An 18,529-nucleotide genomic window follows, 5' to 3' on the forward strand; every position below is an offset into this window, starting at 1 on the left:
GAAAATACAGGACAAAATAAAGGATGCATTGTCACTCTATTCACAGTGACTAAATCATTAATTTATTATTATTTTGTAAAATCACCCCTACCAACAACGAGCTCTAGATTCGCCCATGCTATAAGCAGCATACAAATTAAATTGAAATTGTGCGAAATGCAAATTTGTATATATAAAATTGATTTTCTGTGTGTGTTCTCTATACAAATCTACAATTTTAGACGAATCATTGCCAAATTTTCCATATATACAGAATGGGACCCGACTTGAATGATAGGCTACTGTAAAAGTTTGTCAGAGCAGAGAAAATGCCTAAAATGGGCAAAAAAAACTGTCAGGCAACAATGATTTCTGGGCCTCAACAATCACTTTCGGAACGTTTACTTTGGTTACCATGGTTCCCTAGCAATGCGTTTCCGATGTGCATATGTCTTTGCAATGGTTTGTCACTTCTTTAATACTGCAAAGTATAATGTATAACAGTTTATGCCTTTATAATGGTTTGTCACTTTTTTCAATCTTCTCAGTAATTGAAAAAAACCTGGGCAGCGCAGGTATAATAGCTAGTTATTAATAAACTTAATATCAATGCATAAAGATCACTGATGCCTAGTAATGATATGTGATAATGTGTTCAATAAAATAAGAAAGTACATAAAAAGTTGAAAGAAAAATTTCTACGCAAAAATTAATGGCTGCAGACTATTGAAATATTGATATTATGCATTATCTCAAAAACTAGAGCCAATTCAACAAAACCAATACCAGTTTTGAAATCAGCAGCCCCAATATACCCTACACCATTAACATTTCCTTAACATGAAAAAAAAAATTTTCCTGGCCTAAAATTTGTTTATTTTGATCTACTCACAAACATGTAGTTTTATGGTAGTTATAAGAGCTAGTATTGTTTGAAAAAATAATTTTGAAGAATAACTTTATCCCTCTCAAAAATTTTTTAGGGTACTTTGGTAAAGGAAGAGATTTTTCTTTTTTCAGAATGAGCGCAACTTCGATCTACTGCCATGGCCAATTTACTACTGAGTGAGTGAATTGTGGCGCTAGTGTGAGTGAGATGTACCTAATATAAGGTGCGTGTCACAATATTCTTGTATGCTGAATGGCATCAGATTAGACATTATAACAAACAAGAAAAAAATAGATGCAGTACTTACTGGAGAATAAAACAAAATGACTAACACTTATCTATAACCTATGTAAAGCTGGCGTTGCAAGATGCAAAGAACATAATCTGATTGACTTGTAAAAAAAGGTTTTTTCCTCTTCCTTGAAAAGTGAGAGAAAAAACAGGTTTTTATATCTCTTTCGTTTTCCGAATTTCCGTGTGAGGGTTAATACATTTTAAACATTTTTAAAAACGCCAAGTTATACGTTTTGTGAATTTGGCATTATTTTGAAGTGACATCATCAATTTTTATAGCGTAACTGATTAATTATGGGTCAGATCAAAAAACTGAAAAACACCTTTCTACATTAGTTTTTCACACGGAATCATGTGTGTAATTATTGGGCGGTCAATAGTTACCACCCTGTATACACGGATAGTCATTTTGAACAGGTAAAAAAATACAGTTTTTTTGCAATTTTATTTTAAATTATTTTCTTCACTCCCAGCAGTTTAATCATGTTTTTGTTATCTGTGTTCTTTCTCAGATAATAAAGGTTCTACTGTATTTTGGGGTTAACAAATTTCTTCATCTGCATCTTTTCACAAGAAAAAAAGAAATCTCTAATAATTCATCACATTATGACAACTCGCTTTTAATATATACAAAGAATTGACAACTGTGATTGTCGAATGTGTCAAAAAAGAAAAGATTTTTCAAATGAAAACCACGTTCCAGCAAGTTTGGCAAGCCAAATTGAATTATTTCATCACAGTAATTGATCAAGGAAAATTAGCGAAAAAAATGAAAGCACAAATGCTGCGAGTCTTCAAAACATGTCCAAAGCATTGAAGTTTTTTTCATAGACATTAAATTATGATTTCATTTTAGTTAATTTGTCATTTTTGAGGCAATGGTGTGACTTTTAAAATGACCACTTATGATTGATCATTTCCAAAAAAAGTTCTTTTCAAGTTTTTTTTTTTTTTTAAGTTTTTAATAAATGTTTAGACAAAAATTATAATACACACAATAAATTGGCCAAATCAATAACAAATATAATTACCATTTAGCAACTTTGCCATAGGGTCATATGCCTCAATAGCTAGAATTTTCCAATCAGTTTCATCTATAAAACAATGAAAGCAAAAGTTTAATAATACCAAGTTTTATTACATTTTTTAATACCAACCAAACTCTCCCATAGAAAATAAGGGATACAATTTAATGGTACCACATCCTTAAGATTTGCTCGTTCAATAAATGCTGTACACCCCATACTCTGACAATGCTGTTGGCAAATGACTGAATCTACACTAGTGGTAAAGTATTTGTACTTGTGCACAAACACTACTTTAAGGGAATTGTACATGAAGGACGGAAAGGTTGGCATCAACTTTTTCATAAAGAATTATCTCAGTTAAACAATGAAACTTTAAAGAATTTGTTTCTCTTATCATTTAGAGGCAACAAATCTCTCACTAGCATACACTTGAAAAGTTTGAACATGTTCAACTACAGAAAGTTTTTTTTAATTGAAAAATTTCATAATCAGAAAAAATTTGATGCGAAAAATATTTTGAAATAGGAAAAATTAACATTAACACTTTATTTCCATCATAAAGTTATGATCTTAATTATGGAAACTTGCTAATGTTGTTCCGATATTTAAGAAGGGTAGTAGAGAAGCTGTGTCCAATTATCGTACAGTGAGTTTGACGAGCTCCCTGTCAAAAATTTTGGAAATTATTAACAAAAGGCAGTTGGCAAAATGAATAGATGAGAATATTGTATTGTCAGATAATAAACAGGGGTTCAGAAAGGGGAAGTAATGTGTGACTGACCTCCTTTGCTTCTATAATCACGTGAAAAGGGCTTTAGGTAAGGGCAAAAATGTAGATGTTTACCTTGATTTCCAGAAGGCATTCGATCAGGTCCAACATGGTAAACTCTTGAAACGTTTACACGAGATTGGGATTTGGAGCAACTTGCTGAATTGAACAGAATCTTGGTTAAGAGATAGGTCACAATGAGTTATGGTGAACGGGGAATTCTCTGGTTGCACAGGTGTAACAAGGGTCACCAATTTAGGAATTCTCATTGACGAGCGGCTTAGGTTTTCTGAACATTATTCAGTGGTGGCCAAAAAATCGAATAGAATGCTCGGTCTCATTTTCAAAAAGGTTTCTTCACGTTCTACTAAAGTCATTCTTCCGCTTTTCCGAGGCTTAATTCGTTCCGGACTGGAGTATGCTGTAAGGTTTTGGAGACCATACCTACAGAGGGACATTGACTTGGTTGAAGGGGTGCAGAGAAGAGCTACACGTGTCCTTATTGGCACACAGGGCTTGAGTTATGAAGAGAGACTTCATTTTTTGAATATGTTTACATTGGATGAACACAGGTGTCCAGGAGACATGATCGAAGTGTTCAAAATTTTCAGCGAGATGGATAGGATGGAACATGAATTAATAGTACACCGTCAATCGACTGCTTTTACAAGGGGACACCAGTATCGATTGGTAAGGGACCATGCAAGGTTATGGTGTCGCAGGGGGAATTTTTCTCTAATATGGTTGTTAATAAATGGAATAGCTTATCTCCAAAGTAGTAAATTCTAACACAATTGACACGTTTAAAAAGAAATACGATAAACATGTTAAGGTGGATCGAGAGGCTCTCCATGCTTGGAGTGGGACAGCCATGGGTATTCTTATACGCATTGTATAATATTTCATCATGTATATATTGTTTGTAATTGCATTTTTAATTGGGTTGCTGTATTTTTGAGAAATACATGACATCCATATTTATTGTGGGCATCTTTTTCTCAGCCACCTGGTTGCGCATATTATTTGTTGTGGCGTTGTATTTGTATATAACTTCAGAAATAAATGGGTTTTAATAAGATTTATCTGAAAAATTATTTCTCAGAAGCATGAAATTTATTTTTAAAAAAAGATGCTGTGGAGCTTCCTGGCATCTATTCATACACTCAAGAGTTCACAACCTCTGGTTCAACAAATTTGAAATCTGGAAGAAATATCGAACAGCCATTCAGAATCAACTTCGAGAAATGTTCAGTTACTAACTCTCAGAAAATAAAATTTTAAAATTAAATCAATATCTTATCACCAGGGGAGGGGAAAGAACACAATTCCTCTCCCTGCATAATCCTGTGGAGGGTGATTCACCTGCAGGGTGATTCAATGGCAGTGAATTACGCAGTGGCATATTTCTGCCATTGAATCTATTATTCCATTTTACACAGACTTAAGCACCACATATAAGTAGATGTTGTAACTGTTATGATAAATGTGATAAATCTATGATTATGCATCATCACTGGTCATTATCACCAATCATTTCAATAAGTTTGATAAATTTTGCTGCAATTATCACCTTTACCAGTGATTATGTATAATTCAAAATTGAAGTGTTAAATTTGATCAATATGGAAAAAATATATCACCTCTCTTCCCATCATTTTAGTTTATTAGTTTTGCCCATATATGGTACACACACCACAGTTTTCTATAGGAAATAGAATAAGTTGAAAAAAAGGAAACTTTTGAAATTATTACCAGTAACATGGGTTGTTCGAAACAAAATGAGTGACCATGCACTTATCAACAATAAAGTAACAAAACCAACACATTACCAATCACATTCTTTATCCTAGACACATTTAAGAAGTTTACACACACTTCCTGTAAATTTAGTACATAACCACAGAAATATTATACTTTGCTTATTACATTAGAAAACTAAACTTGAAACAAAGTTATAAGACAAATATTCACAGTGTCAAAGAACCTAACATGTTTTGGCACTCTTGGGTGCCGATATCAAAGGTGAAAACTAAATAAGTGTGAGCTTATTTGTCAATCTTATGATGAAATGTATGTTGCAATTCCCAAGTTGAATTATATGTGGCTGTTGTCTCAATTGCCTGATCACTTTTTTTTGGATTTGGCTGAATATATCTTTAATTGATGACTTGGAATTTGATGTAGATATCTCCTCAAAATCAAAGTTTGCCATGGTGATAAAATTTCTGTCATTGACTTTGCATCAACTACCGCCATGTGGGACTTCATGTCCTTGAAAATGTTTAAAAAAAATTTTTCACAGAAATCCAACAGATATTTAGATTTTAACTTTTGTGCCAAACATGACCCAGGCACATTGCCTCACACTTCACTTTATGACAATTTATGGTGAGCTACCCTTGTGAGTAATGTTAGTATAATGAGTGGTCACGACAATGGACATTCCATTGAATATACGTGCCAATCATCAGTGCTTCCCCAGCATCACCCAACCCACATGGGTAAAGGGCTTACATCCCAGAAGGGACATAGCCCAGGTCTTGTCTGGTCTGACAGTCATCAGTGCTTAACATGTTAAAAATCGGCACATCAGAAGAAAAGCCCTTTTTCAGGAAAACATTTTAATAAACTTTAATTCAACAAAATATGATTAAGTAATACAAAATAATAGTTTAAAAAAATTTACTTTCATCAATAAGAGCAATGGCACCCAAAATTTTCACTTGAAATACTTCTCCACATGTAGCTATCTAAAGGATAAAAGCCACCAAAAAAATAATAACAACAACACTTATAACATTCAGTAAAAAGGAAATAGAAAAACAAAAAATATTTGCTATAAATAGTAAAAAAATTATTACTGGTAGAGAAAATACAAAAACAATTCTAATGTGGATGATGTTGTGAACTTATGAACTATCTTGAATTAAATTGAAGGAAAGAGTTTATATCTGTCTCAAGAGACAGCTAACCCCACAAGAATGGGCCTAGAAGACATCTTTAAAGAATGAAAAAAAGACTACCTATAATGCATGCATTGGTATATAAGTAAATATGTTTGAGTACATGGGAAAGAAATAGAAATTCAAAGAGTCCAATTTATTCAGATCTTCCATCATATTTCACCAACTCGATGCTTAAAAAGTCATATAAGTTTGAGATGTCATCTCCACTGTGGTGGCATTGGCCAATTCTTGTCATTACTGCATACCAGCTTGAAATACCTTTGTAGGGACTCTGTCGAAGCTGAATAGTTGGTCAAGACTATCAACAATAGAAGGGGACGCGGTAGCCTGGTCGATAAAATACTCGCCTAAAATTCCAAAGGATGTTTAGAGGTGTCGCGAGTTCGATACCCGGTTCGTCCTTGTCAGAAAACTTTCCTGACACAGGGGTACAACAAAAAATGGCGACTTGACCGCACCAAAAAATTGCTACCGCAAGGAGTTCCCCATCGAGGGGTTAGCACACCAGCCTATCGATGAGTATAAAAAACAAGCCTGCCGTTCTGAATCAGCAATAAATTGTAGATCCCGGTCTAATTAGTCTTCGTGTGCAGAAAATGACCGTGGTGCGGCAAAAAATTATCAAATGACAATAGAAGGGTTTTTAAACGTACTAGCAAATGGTCATACACAAATTGTCAGAGTTGAGCATTTTGCTGGAAGAAAGGTATTCTCGCCAGGAAATGAGCAAAACTGGTAAAAACCAGGGTAAAAATGAAAAAGAAATGTCAAAAACGGACAAAAATGATTTTATGGAATAAAACATTCGACTTAATGTGTATTATTTAACTGAGACTTAAATCATTATAACAATCAACTTTATACTGCTATACTGTCACATAATCTGGTGGAAAATACATTTACGAATAAATAAAGATACCTTTGATGCTCGTTATAATGACGCTCTTCTTCCGAGACCATAGAGATTGTTATAACAATATACAATTTTGCATCTTTTTTTTAATGACAGTAGACATCAAAAACAATTCGGGAGGTATCAATTTGTTTTATGCTTGGCAAAAACCTGTTTTTGTCAGTATGCTTTTTACACTAGTTTTTTTTTTCCAGCTTTGGAAAAAACTTACCAACCCTATAAATGGTTTTTTATTAAACCAAAATTTCAGTTCAAAACTGTCACTGACATAATAAATCAAAAAAAAAATGCATAACAATGCCTTGCATGCATAGACAGATAAGGGAAGAATTTGTTTTTGCCAGAACAGTTTTTACACCTCCATGGTTTTTTCCACCTATGGCAAAAGCTGCTAACAAAAGAAGCACAGTTTTGAAAAAAAAAAAATTGACAGTTCCCTCAAGTAATAAAAATTCTATATCTTATTCAAGAATAAAAATACAGTAAAAGCATGCCAGTACTGCTCTTGCGTGTCTTTCTTTTAAAAGTAAAACCAACATTCAAAGCATTTTTTATTGTTTTTTAGATAATTCAAGTTCTTCGATACTCAGATGGTGAAAATTATTTGTTCGAGTTCGAAGACCATCCTCCGTTTGAGTTAGTTCTCAACGTTTCCCAATAGTGTTTAGCATCAAGAGAATTGGTAAAACTGGATCGAAAGTCAAGTTTTCCGGAGTCTCAGATTGTACTTGCGTACATGAGTAGCTTGACATACACTTGTTTTGCGATTGATCAGTTAATCCTATGGCTAGCGAATTGAAAACAGTTCTTATGCCGAGAGAACCTGATTGGCCGAGAGATGTGGAGTTATCTTGTTGTCATCATTCTGTTGCTGGATCTTGAAGGGGAAGGTTCTCATTCTTCTGAGAGCTGGTGTCCAGAATCTGCTCAATTTCAAAGTTTCTTCTCTTCTATTATAGCTGTTTTTGTGCTTGTATATTTCAGTAGCCTCTCTGTATATTAGTGGGAAGAAGTGGTCAGCATTAGCTATCTTCTGTGTTTTGCTGAATTTTACACTGTGGTTGTCGTTAAGCGCATGCTTCTCTACCACCAACTTTTCTGTTCGGCCCATTCTGCAGCATCGTTCGTTCTCTTTTATTCTCATGGCCACAGATTTTTTTGTGGTTCCATGTATACCTGGCCACAGGTGCACAGTATTCGGTAGATCACTGGGATCATAGGATTAACTGACCAATCGCAAAACAATAGTGTATGTCAAGCCACTAATGTACGTAAATACAACCTGAGACTCCAAAAAACTTGACCTTTGATCCAGTTTTTTCAATTCTCCTGATGATGGCAACCAATAGTGTTGGGGAAACTTTGAGAACTAACTCAAACAGACAATGATCCTCAAACCCGAACAAACAATTTTCATCAAATGATGGGCGCGAAAACCTTATCAATAATCTGTGATGGCCTCGGTTCCATTCACCACGGATTATTGAGGCTCTACTGTATAATGATATTCTGTGGATCAAGAAAAAAATACTGTTGTAGAAGAATTTATTGTTATATCCAGCATCGTTGTAGCGAGGTTTCACTGTACAGTGATACCCCAACTTACACTACCTCCAGTTTTGCGAGTTCAGAGTTGCATGATTTTCTGTGAAAAATGCATATTTCTGAAATTCAAGCATAGTCATTGGATTATTGCTGAAATAGTGGAGATAATTGTGATAATCAAGTTAAAAAAAAATTGCTTTATTCGATCAGAGCATTATATTTAATGAAGTTACACCAAATTTTGAGAGGTATGTAGATGGAAACTTTGCTGGGATTTTAGAATGGAATCCCAAGGCTTGCTTGATATCTACTATTTTCACAGAGAAAGTGACAATTTTATACTTGAACTTATAAATAAGTCCAACACCAAGTTTAAAAAATAATTTGTTTAATGTAATGCTCTTTAATGACAATGCGCCTGGTCTGCAACTTTCACTTAACTTCAAGTCATAGTTTAAATTTGTCTTCTTGCCTCAAAACATGAGCAGCTCATTTCTTTCAATTGGTTGAGGTGCTATCAAAACATTCAAAGCATTTAACACTTAACTTTCATTTGTGCAGATTTCAAGAGCGCAAATACAGATTAATTTCTGCAACAGGGGTTGCACCTCTTCCAGGAAAAAGTGTCAGTCATAGCAGAATACCCAAAGCCAGACACAGAGATCTAACGGTTTTTTGCCTTGCTTAATTTTTATTGTTGCTTCATCCCAAAAGCAGCAGAGACGCAAGGACTCCTGCATAAATTCCTGGAGTGCCATGATGTAACATGACGGGAGTACCCGTGAATTATTGTAAGTCGGGTTCCGTGGTTCACGGGTGGGGACAACACAGAGTCGTTGTCAAAGTTAGAGATTATGATAGCAATGTTTTGCATTGAGAAATAATGTTTTACAAGCATAACTATACATGTTTTTACAATATTTTATCTTCATGCCGTCAGTAGGTCTAAGACCATCTCACGGTCAATAATGTCATGAGCTTATACAATCTATAATAGGCCTAATGTTGTGGACCCTGGCCAGGTCTTCGATGTTCACAGTTTTTTGTGTTGCCAGATGCCAAATATCATAGTTGTACAATATTATTCTGAGTTCATGTGAATATGCAAATTTGTCAAAAATGCTGTGTTGATTCTAGCGCCGCTGAATCTCAATACGGATTGGTTCTGATGATGATGTGAGATGGGAATTTTCCCTTATATGCTGGTAGTGTGCAGTGAATAGACATGTTGGTTGTTGCACTTCGTTTCATTTAACCTGTTTTCACCCTGCCTCGTTGCGGTAGCCATGAGTTGATATTTTAGCTGGGTGCCTCGGCACCGTCCGATCCGTTGATCGTGCTCTTCACCTTCTAGTCAAAAATCTCTCTGTCTGTGTGGAAGTCTATATGAGATGCCGGCTCTCGTTTATGATGAGATATTTGTCTGGTTTGACGTGACGTTGCTACTTCATCTTCAGATGCTGTTTCTATGGAGCTTTCTTTCAGAAAGTTCACCTGGAGATTGGACAGATTAATCAAGGAGTGAACTGTTTGTTCTTGTGATAGTGACATCCCGAAGGGTGTAATCGACGGACCGATTGGGTGAGAACATTTTGATTGTGATATATTAATGTTCAAAATCTGAAGAAAATTTATTGAGGCATGTTGTGCAGTCTTAAATTGTTTTTGCTGTAAAATCTTTTGATTAACACTGTAATAAAAGTCTTAAGTAAATGAAATTAGTTATCATATCATTGTTGTCATCTGACGAAATTCTATTGGGAAAGATAAAAATGGAATCTGGGATGTAACGACAATAACAAAATGTGTAAATTAAGAAACATCATGCAAGTTACAAACACATTTGAAAACACATCATAATAAATGCATCCAACAACTGCAGAAGAAACAATCTTGTCAATAGAATATGTTTTTCATTTAGATGAAAAACCAAAGGACCCTTTGGTTGTTAGAAAAATGTCAATCTCTAAAGTTAATTGGGCTCAACCACCTTTTATGTTGCATAAACACAGATCTTCTGTGTTCGTATTTCTTGCTTGTAGTCAGTTTGTTTATTGTTCATTTATTATTTGTTTGTTAGTTTATTCATTAATACTGAATTAAATTAGAGTATGCTCAGAAGAGTGGAGAGTACAATTGCAGCAAAAGTTGGCCCTAAACCATATCAATTCCCAAATAAAAGCAAAATGCTGAAAATGTCCTCAAACACTCAAGTGCCTGGAAACTTTTTAATACAGGGTAGTCAACAATTAACCACACAAAGTTTTTTCAAAAAAGTTTTTTCCACAAAAGATATACCATGTAACTAATATACTATATCCACACTATAATTTGCATAGAAACCACTTTCTAGTAATGAATGTTGGAACTGATTTTTATTTGTCAATTTTTTTCTCATCCTTTCATTGAAGCATTGCCAAAGTTTCATAATCATAACTTAATAAACAGTTGTGGCTATACACTGCTCTGAATAGTGGACTTTAATTATGTATACTCTGTATACTATTTATTCATGGTGAAAAGAAGCTTCACTTTGACATTTTGAGCATTTTTTGTTGTGTATAGGCCTACATCTGTTAACTTGGCTACCTCAATTGTTTGTGACAAATGTTACCTTTTTTTAATGCAGCACACAATGTGTGATAATTGATGTTTTTGTAATCGGCCATCATAAAAATACCCCATTATTTCAGATTAGTTGAATATATTTATGTGACACTTTTCAAATATAAATGTTATGCTATACTTACACGTTGACCTATTTCACATATATCAATGGGATCATTGTCACCAACACATCCTGTTGAATCATCAGTTATATGAGGATCTTCCCACGTCTGAAACAACACATCAGATACAAACTTTTTTTTCAAAAACTTCAGCATTTTATGTAACATTCTGATAGAAGAGACTCCAACATCATTACTTTACATACTATTTTCAAATCAACAGATAAGGGTGCAAAGAGTTCCCAAGTTGAATTCATATGATTATACAATGATCTAAGGAATTTCTGACAGATTACAATCCCATCACAAACATTTCGTGTAAAAAAATGTAGCCAAATCTCAAGATTCTTTACCCATAAAAAGTTGTAGAGCCAAGTCTAATGCTGTTACTGTGACACTTTGAATCACAAACACCTTTAAGGCCCGTTTACACGAGGCAAGTGCTTTAGTTGGTAACTTAATTTTTAGTTGCCAAGTACGATACAATGTATGCAGACGATAAAGGCCGTTTGCACGGCTTTAGTTGGCAAGTGCATAAGTGATTTAGTTGGTAAGCGAGATAAGAATGGTTCTATTTTTTCCGGTTAAGTAGACGTATACGCATGCGCCAGTGGGCATGACCTGCCGCTCTTGGAAGGGTCTTTTTGCTCTCTCACGGAAAGGTTTATTTTTATCTCAAGCGTGAACCTGTTCATACTCCGTCGTCTCCTGAAGTTTCGCTAGAATTCCGCAGAAATATTGGATGGTGAGGTAGCCAGAGGACACAAGCTTCAAGTTTGTTGAAAAATATCTTCGCCATGAATGTTTGTTGAACTATTGAAATGAAAATTACCTAAACAAACAAGCTAAAAATTATTCAATGTTGGAAAAAGCTATGGAATATTCTGTCGACGTGATGTCAGGAGTTGAAAAAAATTGAAGATTCAAAAATATATATCAGGTGGGGAGGATATATATATATTAAAAACTGGAGGGGGGGGGGTTTCGAATATTTCTCTCGTCCAGAACACATTTGCTGCCATCTGTTGTAAAAATACATGATCAAATATTTAACATAAAGATGTCATCTCTATAGATTAAATTTAAAAATAATAATGATTTCGAAAATTTAGAAATAATTTTTGTTTAATGAATTTTTATTATTTAATTTTTAACCCTTAGAATTTCCTACGAATGCCAAGAATCTTCTCCCGTATTTTCGGCTTACATAATTCACAATTTACCTCCTCTTCAACTTCGATTAAAATATCATATAATCGATATTTAGAACTTGAGGAGAAATAGGGAAATCTTATATTTCTTCTCGATGACTTACATAAGTTTATAATATGTTGTGTATTCTTTTTTCCCCTGTGGCGTCATCTCTCGCCCCCCTTATGTGCACCTCCTGATGCGTGGGTGGCACAGGCGAAAAATGGGGACAAGCGAACTGTTTCCCTTGCGTGACTTACTTCTTGCTCAGTGTGTTGCTCTCGCGCAAGTGAGAAAAAAGTTTCTCCTTTTTTATTGAATAAATTTATTTAAGTGAATAAATTTATATTCTTTAAAAAAAATATCATATAATGTGGCTCTGATCACAGTATTCTTACGTTCTACCTGATCATCTTCACCCATCATTACGAAAGCTATGAGCTTTAAAAAAAGCACCTCTCAGAATGCCAGATAAATAAAAAATTATTACTATTATACTCCCGCGCGTTGCGTCTGTCTCTCTCCATGGATTTGAGTAGACTGAAGCGCGCATGCGCTAACTGCGCTCACCTCCGTAAAAATTATCCAATGAGCGCCTACTTACCACTTATCGTGTGGGCAGTTTCAAGAAGAATCGGTAAGTTAAAATTAAGTTACCAACTAAAGCACTTGCCTTGTGTAAACAGGCCTTTGTTAAAAAATACTTTGTGATTTGGCAATCATGCAGCATATATTACACCTTACCATGTTATGTACATTCACATTCAAGTCAATGCTATAAATACATGCACTCCCATTTCACATATAAACATCATTCGATAGAATTTCATTGATGAACGTGAATAAAATATGCCCAAGGACAAACACATTGACATGCTGTAATGTTACAAAATGTTCAACTAAAGGTGTGAAGCCTTGGAATAATTTATGAACCAAAGTTTATAACACAGTCAATAACAGTAATAGACTTGGCTCTACATCAGATATCACATTTTTATAAGCAGTAATTATTATGGTTATATATAAACAATTATGGCAATCAAAATAAAGTAACTCTGAACTCAAAAATGGTGTTTATAATATGCAAAATATTTTTTGCTCAACTAATTAATGGTATACAGCTTGGTTATACACACTCAATAACAGACTGCCATACTGCTTCTACAGTATACAGAAGCGAGGTCAATTTATTCTAACATGTTTGGTTCCCTGGGATCCAGGTTGTTGGAAAACTTGGTCCTTAATGAGTAAAACTATACCAAGGGATATGTGAATTAAGTTTTTACACATTTTTTTCCATGAAATTTTGTGTATTTGAAGTACAATAGCATGTCAGTGACTTGCTGCCCTGATTGAGTCTTACTGTATTTCATAATATTGCAATTCATAGAGTTATGAGAAATTTACAAAGATGGGAAATAACATCTTAAAAAGCCTAGCATGTGTAAACCTATTAATTTTTGAGTGTTAATTTGGGAAAAAGAATGTGCTAGTTCATGTGTGTGATATTCTTCATTAATTACAGCTTGTATCCGACGTGGAATGGACAAATACAAGTCATGCACAACAGTCACAGGGATACGTAGCCGCCACTCCTGCAAAAAGGTCACTAATTCAGAACATGTCTTTGGAGGTGGAAACCTACTGCACATTGACATTTTGGCCTGCAAAATACCCCACAAAGGTTCAATTATATTAAGATAAGGGAACCGATCGAGCCACACGAGTTGTTGCAGTTCATCATGATGTTCATCAAGTCAGTCTCCGACAATTTCAGCAGTGTGAACGGGCTAATCATCATCTTAGAACACAGGTCGAGAATCAGGGAACAAATATTGCACCATTGGATGAAGATGTTCGGCCAGAATACTGACATTAACAGATAGTATAATGTAACATGGCTTTGTTGATGTTTGCTTAACCTTTCGACCTTGTATAATAATGCATATATTGTGTTAATTTAGAGTTTATGTCTATCTTATGCTATGTATGTATTATGCTGTCTATATTTGTAATAATTTCTGTTGACTAAACAATCTAACTTTTCTACTTATGGATGTTTTCGGTGGCAACATCTCACGAGCTATTCTAGTCAGAAAGGAAACTGTTTTCTGAGGTTGCCCCTTGGAACACCGATGCCGATGGGGGTGCATGTGCATTGTGTTATGCCTCATTTGCATGTTCAGTGATTTGGGAGCTGTATATAATCACGACCGTGCTTCAAAATGGTACTTCAGTTTCAACTAGCAGTAAAGTCGCAGGTTGACTAAACAACTCGGCTGGTCCGACACTCCTGCTATGCAGCTTCTTATCCATCGCTACGCTTCAAGGCCACCTAGAGTTCACAAGTAAAATCCGTTGATGGTCGTTCTATGCCTCACTGCCTTCTCAAGTCCTGATGATTCCAGTCCTGTTTGGATGATCGCCGAACTCCATGTAGGACTTTCTTAGCCATGATTGGATGCCACTTCCTCATCAACATCTTAGACTGATCGCCAAATTCTATATGTGACTCTACTGAGGGCCATAGTCAAATGCCATCTTGACGCCTTCAGCCGATCTTTTATCTCTGATTATCTTTATCGTGATTTCACAGATTTCTAAACCCGGTACTGTTTCCTCGTTCATGTCCTGAGTCAGTCATCAATCTTTCGTGTATAACTCCTCTGATGTCCATTTTCAGGCTGAGTTCATTCAGTTGTCTGTGCCATTTTGACTTGAGATGGTCTTCGGGACAACGACTGGGATTTCATCAAGGAAGATGTGATCCTAATTGGCTTACGGAAACTGATAAGTATAGTTTGAAATTACCAGTTCATGAAAGGTTTTCTTTGATTAGTGTCTTGATTAATGCATGTATTAGTTTGTAATCATTGTAATAAATAGTTTGGTTTCGAAACTGTTGTGTTCATTGGCATTCAAAAACATACATTGCAATAATAATGTTTCTTTCCCCAATATTTTAATTTTTCTTCAAAGACATTAAATATATTAAGCTTTTGATTTTCTTGGGGGCACGTGCCCTCATGCCCTTCTCAGATTTCACCTTTTGCAAAAATACAGGTTCGAAACTTGCAATTGCACTGCAGTATAATCCGCTCAATATGATTTTCTAAGGTTTTGAAACTTTAAGTTGGCTATCTCTGAGAAAAAAAAATTGTTGCCACAACAATCACACAGACCTAAAACACAAATACGCATACATTAAATTTCGAACCCACACATTAGCAATTTGATGGATAGATTGCACCACCTACTGAACACAAAACATGCCAAATGCTGAACACACACAACACTGGTAACACCATCTCAAGTTTCACAATACAAATCTGACATAGCTTCTGATATCCAGGTGTGAAAACATGTAGCAGTTAAATGCTGGTAGATCATCAAGTTGTGGACCATCAGGGTGGGAAAAAAATTATTCCATCAGGAAATGGCTTTGCAAGGATTTATATGAATAGGAAATCAGAAGATAAGTGTCAGAATCATTAGCTTAAAATTTAATCAGAAGATATTATTGAAAGACCTATAGTTTTTTTCAAAATTTTAAATCAATCAAAAGAGAATTTACAGATTAATTTATTAGTAAATATATAAATGTGGAACTTAATTATGTTTTAGATTTATGTGTTAAATTTTCAGTGTTAATAGGATTTTTTTACCAGCTACTATTTACTTGATTCACCAGTGAATGATGAGGTATATTTTTTTCGAGAGGGTCCCACTTTCACTCAAAAAGAACCCAGATTTTGCCAATAACCTGAGTCCTGGGACCCAAGTAAATTAGAGTACAGCGGCATGTCTGATTACCTGTGGGATAGCTCCATAGTTCCAGATATAACCATGATGAGGAAACACATTTTTCACATACCGCAAAATCCCTTTTTTGGTGTCTTGTTTAATGGGATTCAGTGGTTCTTTGGTTGCTATCTTGAAAAAAAAAAAGAATGATTATGACAAATTACAAGGCAAATAAATGCTGAAAAGTGGTGCTATTCATTTAAAAATGCTATAAAAATTGAATTTTGATATAGTTCTGGTATGTATTTGACATCCATATTTTTATGGGCATCTTTTTTCAGACACCTCAGACATTTTGTCTGTTGTAGGCTTTGTATTTGAAAAACTGATTTCAGTATTGTTTAGCGAAGGTCCTATACTTATTATAAGTAGTATAATTAAGTATTGTGGTATATTAATAAAAAATCAATTACCGTCAGACTTTTACAATAGTGAGTGTATTGAGTGAGAGGTTACTCCACTTTTTTATTGTTTGTGAAGAAAAATTAAACTCAAAACAGTAAGGAGATAAAAAAAATAGGTTTCAATTTTTGGAATGGAAATCCCTTAGTAGAGCATGTAGGTTTAAATAAAATATAAGTATTGATATTGAAATGGCCATGGAGGATTTTGGAAAGCACCTACTCAAGCACCCTAGACTTTTCTCTTTTGCCACCTTTCACTAGCTCTTCCTAGAACAGTGGTTCCCAGCCGAGGGTAAGTGAAAAAAAAATGGTAATGGTGGCCACCCACCTAAAAAAAGAAAAGAATAAAAAAAGATTAAAAAGAATTTTAAAAAGTAGGTAGAGGTTTTTACTAATATTGTCAGTTGTAATGTTGACATCCCTATCAATAAAATCCATGAAAGAAGGGTTGCATCTGCTGAAAGAATCGGCCTTCCTTCTGCCCGTGCCCAACCTATGATCCTCTCTTTCAACTCTTTCCTCTCAGCTCACTTTTCTTTGGCGTTTTAGATTTGATTGTTGATGCATGCCGGGCTGTGCATAAAAACGAAGAATGAATTAATTTGTGTTGTGTTTAACTTCTGTTGTGGGTATTATTTCCACAATTTTCTACATCAACTTTTCTACCAAGCACCTAATACTCACGAGATTTACGCTATGAATCAGTGGCTAAAAACTGGATCTGTGCAGAAGCGGAAGTTGACTGAAACACCAAAATCAAGTGCTGTGCACCAGAGTTCTGTAAACGTGAAAACACATTTTGAATCTGCCAAAAGTGCTTCTGTCAAAGTAAGTGTTGTCTTAACGCATGGGGTCACCCAGGCACCTCAAGAAAAAAGGGGCCTAAAAAAAAAACAAGTAGTTGAATTAAGAATTTTCCAGGTAGGGCCTCAGAAAAATCATTTGGCCCAGGGGTCCCAAGTGATTAAGACGGCCCTGGTCAAAGCTACAGAGGCCTCCTACTACATTAGTTATAGTTTTGCAAGACGAGGAAAAAATCACATCATTAGTGAAAAGTTAATTTCACAGTGCATCGAAGATGCTGTCAGGTGCATGGAGAATATTCTCGGAGAACGAGAATATTCTGGGAATATTCTCCTGGATGTAAAAATTGGAGAATAATCGAGAATATTCATATATATTTTCTTTTAAATAATTTAAATTTTTTTACTAATTTTGTTTATATTGTGAAATATAAATCAGTTTTCATTGCCTGAAACATTTACAACAAAACAATTTTTGGTATAATCACCCCCCCCAATGACAACTTTAGTTTGAGAATATTCTCAGAATATATATTCTCCAGGTCATAATGAGAGGTTTTAAAAGTTTGGTTATAAAGATTTTAGAAACCATTAGTTAAAACCTAAAAAATTATTTTAAAATTAGATAAATTTTTAGAAATAAGTTCACAACAAAAGAAATTAAAGTTGATTGACAAAGGAAGCTATTCTTATACAATCACCTTCATTCTAAGATACAGAGCTGTTGTTTTTTCAATGCACATACACTTAAATTCTGTATCACTCACATTTCTTTAAAAGTTGTGCAATTCCGCCATGATGGTTTAATTTTCTTGCTTTCAAACTTTAATATTGTGGTCTACAAACTTCAATACACCCATTTTCTTGACAGGAAGAAAGGCAGGGACAGAATATTCTCAAGAATATTCTCTCAAACGACTACTATTATAAATTACTAGAGAATATTCTTATCAAAAATAATTATCATTATTCTCAAGTTATTTATCGAAATTATTTATTATATAATACATGTTATATTACATATATTCTTGATAATACTCTCTGGAAAAATTTCGTTAACTGAAGAATATTCTCATCGAGGAGAATATTCTCTGGAACGACTATTAATAACTTCAGAATAATTATTTTCTATAAGAATAGGCCTATTCCCCAGTAATTTATGAAAGTAGTCCTTCCAGAGAATATTCTCAAGGATATTATATGTAACTATATTAT

The 18,529-nt window shown here is 34.6% G+C and overlaps 1 protein-coding gene across 2 annotated transcripts in view; it reads right to left on the reverse strand.

Annotated features, from left to right (window-relative positions):
* The window catches only part of LOC149080622 (uncharacterized), a 57,034-nt gene that overhangs the window by 28,302 nt on the left and 10,203 nt on the right, over positions 1-18,529 (reverse strand). For both annotated transcript variants that reach the window (XM_089239773.1, XM_089239772.1), the window contains exons 3-6: positions 16,117-16,236; positions 11,134-11,220; positions 5,646-5,709; positions 2,194-2,256 (exon numbers count right to left, since the gene is read on the reverse strand). In XM_089239773.1, coding sequence (XP_089095899.1) covers positions 2,194-2,256; positions 5,646-5,709; positions 11,134-11,220; positions 16,117-16,236 — 334 coding nt within the window. The remainder of the gene's footprint in view (positions 1-2,193; positions 2,257-5,645; positions 5,710-11,133; positions 11,221-16,116; positions 16,237-18,529) is intronic.

This window comes from Pholcus phalangioides, unplaced genomic scaffold (assembly GCF_987345545.1).
Source record: "Pholcus phalangioides strain wild (caught in Gottingen) unplaced genomic scaffold, Ppha-v1.0 ptg000011l_1, whole genome shotgun sequence".
Taxonomy (NCBI): Eukaryota; Metazoa; Arthropoda; class Arachnida; order Araneae; family Pholcidae; genus Pholcus; species Pholcus phalangioides.